Consider the following 3848-nt stretch of genomic DNA (forward strand, 5'->3'; position numbering starts at 1 on the left):
TACAGTACTTTTGGTATGCAGCCAAAACCACTTATCCAACTTTATTTTCAGAGAACATACAACCAAAAAAATAGAGCATCGAGGAGACTTGTACATGCAACATATGAATATAAAGCTCACAAATTAAAAAATAAAAATAAAAATGAAGCATACAACAACTTAACAACTTTGTTATACAAATTATGAGGCCCAATCACTTGAGAGCCTATATCGCACTTAGGAAAGAGTTAGGGCTTGGAGGAATTGGAATATTTACAGTCCCTTCCAACATAAGCATAACCTTATTCATTGAGGGTCGGAGTGCTGGTTCATACTGAACGCACCAAAGTCCCAGTTTAACCATTCTCTCCACTTGTTTTTTGTCAACCTCTTCTTTATCCCCAAGTAATTTAGCAAGGTCTCTAGCTTCAAAACAATGGTAGGCCCATTCTTCAAGAACGGCTTCTTCTTCAGTTAGATTCCAGTCCACACACTTTCGACAACATATGATCTCCAAGAGTAAAATACCGTAACTGTAAACATCTGCTTTCACTGTGATGGGCAATTTTCGATGCCACTCTGGTGCAACATAACCCTTTGTCCCTCTGATGCCGGTAAAAGTTTTGGTTTGGTCTTGCTTCAGTAGCTTTGCCAATCCAAAGTCAGAAATTTTTGCACATCCGTACTCATCCATGAGGATATTCTGAGGTTTTATATCACAATGAATAATCTGTTGCTCGCACTCTTCATGGAGATAAAGAATTCCTCTTGCTACATTGCGAGCAATTCCCATTCTTTCATTCCAACAAGGCTGTTTTTCTGGTGTGAAGAGTATATCTGCAAGTGACCCGTTGCTCATGTACTCGTATACCAAAAGCCTATGATTTCCGTCATGGTAATACCCGAGCAGACGAACTAGGTTTCTGTGATGCGTTCTCCCAATAACTTTCATCTCAGTCTGAAACTCTCTTTCCCCTTCAGCCAACACTTTCTCTAGTCTTTTGATAGCTACAATCTTCTGGCCATTCGATATTGCCCCTTTATAAACTGCCCCAAATGATCCTCTACCAACCTCTTCCCTGAAACCATCCGTCACTTGTTCGAGTTCAGAATAAGTGAATGATCGCAGAGCAAAATCGTCACTGAGTTCAACAGTTCCATTACAAGAGATTTTACTATACCGGAAATGGTTTTTGTAAAGCACAATTCCGGAAATTACCAACATCATGCATCCTAAAACACCAATTGAAGCACTGATAATTAGGATGTACACTCGAACCTTTTTCTTGTTTTCTTTCGGCATATTTCCATTTTGAGTAGTGGGTGCAGACGGTGTAGATGTACTTACCTTGATGAAAGCAATGTTTGAATCAGTCAGTTGCCTTCTCCCATATCTCAATGGAAGCCTTTGTTTTCGGCACAACCTGTCTTTGAATAGCGCAGCTTCACAGTTACAGTCCTCCAAACAGGCTTGTTTGCAAGAATCTTTGGATGGTACTGACAGAACAGAATATGAAACATCTTCCCAAATAGTGTTAGGCACTTCTTGCATGTTTTTATTTTCGCAACTTTCTGCAGTGAAATTCCTCTCGCAGCCTGCAGTCCAGTTGCCCTGTTGTACCATTTTGTATCCCGGAAGACATACACAGACAGCCTTTAGATCGTTTGAAATACAAAAGCCATTTAATCCGCAACGACCCTTAGGATTGCACTCATCGGGTGAAGATGGCCATACAATTGACCAGTTTCCGTTCTGTTTCAGATTATGCGAGTATAGCCGGAATATTCCATCAGCGTCAAGTCTCGCGAGGTAAATAGTTTCTTCTGTAGGATATCCTCCATCCGTTAGATTCTTAATGTTGATACCAGTATCGTTTAGCAAGTAGAGATGGCCATCAGCATCCAAGTTTAGCGTCACGTTATCTCCAGAGCCATCTGTCCAACTCGAATAGTAAGAATATGGAGCTGTGTCTGGAGTATCCACCGGGTACTGAACAAGGTTTCCATCATTTTGCATCTTCAGACGACAGATACCCCTTGAGTGATCCGTGTCTGAAATACTAGAAAACAGTTCATTACCTGCTAAGAGACGTTGGCTAGGTAAAATTGTATCGGTCGGGTACTCAAAACTCTGCCATATTATTCCTTGATTGGAACTATAGATGACAAAATTGCCGGAGTTAAGCATGGAAGCGGAAGCAGATCCAGAAGAATCAGCTACGACGGCTACCTGCTCCTGTGCCAATTCAAGGACAAGCCTGCCATCGCTTGCGAAACGCAAGGTAGCATTGCTGGAGACAGGTGGGTCATCACGGTTTGCAGTCCAGACAACAGTTTTCTCAGGAATTCCAGCAATAAAAATCCCGACAGCGTATCCATTGCCTCGCTTGTAAAATCCAAAGGCATAGAGACCAGAATGTGACAACCAGGTTGAGTTTGTGGTGGGTGTTAGAGAAGAGCCTCGGCTCACATTAGACTCCATTTGTTTAGCTGAAGCAGTGAAGAATACAGAGACAACGAGAAACAGAGTGATGAAATCCATATCTCTCTGTAACTTCTGTTTTTCTCCACTTTTCATTTCCTTTCCGAACAATTGGTTTTGGCATGAAATTCTCAAAGGACTCGGTCTTCGGTCTGTTTCTTACCGTCATTGACTTCCAAAGTCTACGAAGTCAGTCAAGAAACAGAGTTGTCAAACTTCCGAGAACCACTCAGGTTGACGCATCTTGGGAGCCGTGTCCAAGACTCTCACGCTTTGCTTTACTCTTTTACGAGCTTTGAATTCAACTGGTTAGAATTGAAAACTACTGCTTATTTAGAATATAACTACGCATTGGTCTTGCATATTTACATTGTAAATGAAATAAAATAAGCTAAAGTAAAGCATATCAAAGCTATTATTTTTGAGAAGCACAGCTGTCATGTCATTATATTGATCAATGATGATGTGAACCACCATTATTATGCTTATATGCATTTGATAAGGACTTATGTCATTTTAAGTATGTTCCTTACTCGCTACTCACTAGTTAATTGTATCTATTAAATAATTAAAGTGATTATTTTTCATTAGCTTAAAAGAGAGTTCTATTACATGGATTAAATTGTCTCCATCTGCATTATCTTGCTATTGGTTTTGATTGATCTGCGTCTGTCCCTTCTTTGGCTGATCTATGACACTGTAGACTTGGTCATCGGTTTTGTTTTATTCAATTAAATATTTTATTAACTTAAAAGTTTTTTAAATAATTTATAATTAATCCTAGTATTTGAACAACGCATTTTAAGCTCAAATCATAGTGTCAATTTTTTTGGGGGGATAAATGTATTTTTGTCCAGGTTTTGACAAATAGTCATTGAGTTTTAAGCATAAAAAACAAATTGGTTCCTATCCTTAGAAAAAACTGACAAAATCCGTTCATTCAAAATGTCACCAATAATTAAATAGGGACACGTGTCCATTTTGCTTAGTCACTAAAAAAAATAAAAAAATAAAAAGGTAAAAAGAAAGATGAACTTGACTAGTCACCAAAAAAAGGCACATTGGACTCCACGTTAGCTACCTAAAAAGTTTTTCCAATGTCTATAGATAGTTACAAATACGACATCGTTTTGTCAATACCCTAATAAACACACTTCAACCATCACAAACTATTTCCACAACCCTTGTCGTCTTTTGGTCTCTCCCTCCAAATTTCTTCTCTCTCCTACTGCTCTCTCTCTCTCTCTCTCTCTCTTTGAATCACGTTCAAGGTCCACGAGAAGATGAAGCGTCACAGACTTCGTTGACCAATCACACCGCACTTCGAACACAACTCTCCTCATCATCATTGTCCCCATTTGACATCTAGGGAGTACGTTCCTTCTAT

General features: G+C 39.3%; 1 protein-coding gene across 1 annotated transcript; it reads right to left on the reverse strand.

Moving 5' to 3' along the window:
* On the reverse strand, positions 1-2601 carry LOC133856616 (G-type lectin S-receptor-like serine/threonine-protein kinase LECRK3). Its single transcript, XM_062291673.1, has one exon. The coding sequence runs from the start codon at positions 2555-2557 to the stop codon at positions 206-208; it is 2352 nt and encodes a 783-aa protein (XP_062147657.1). The 5' UTR covers positions 2558-2601; the 3' UTR covers positions 1-205.
* Between the last annotated feature and the right edge of the window lie 1247 nt (positions 2602-3848).

This window comes from Alnus glutinosa, chromosome 14 (genome assembly GCF_958979055.1).
Source record: "Alnus glutinosa chromosome 14, dhAlnGlut1.1, whole genome shotgun sequence".
Lineage (NCBI taxonomy): Eukaryota > Viridiplantae > Streptophyta > Magnoliopsida > Fagales > Betulaceae > Alnus > Alnus glutinosa.

What these genes read in the sequence shown, in the direction of transcription:
- LOC133856616 (XM_062291673.1), bottom strand. Translation starts at nt 2,557, where the DNA reads ATGAAAAGTGGAGAAAAACAGAAGTTACAGAGAGATATGGATTTCATC.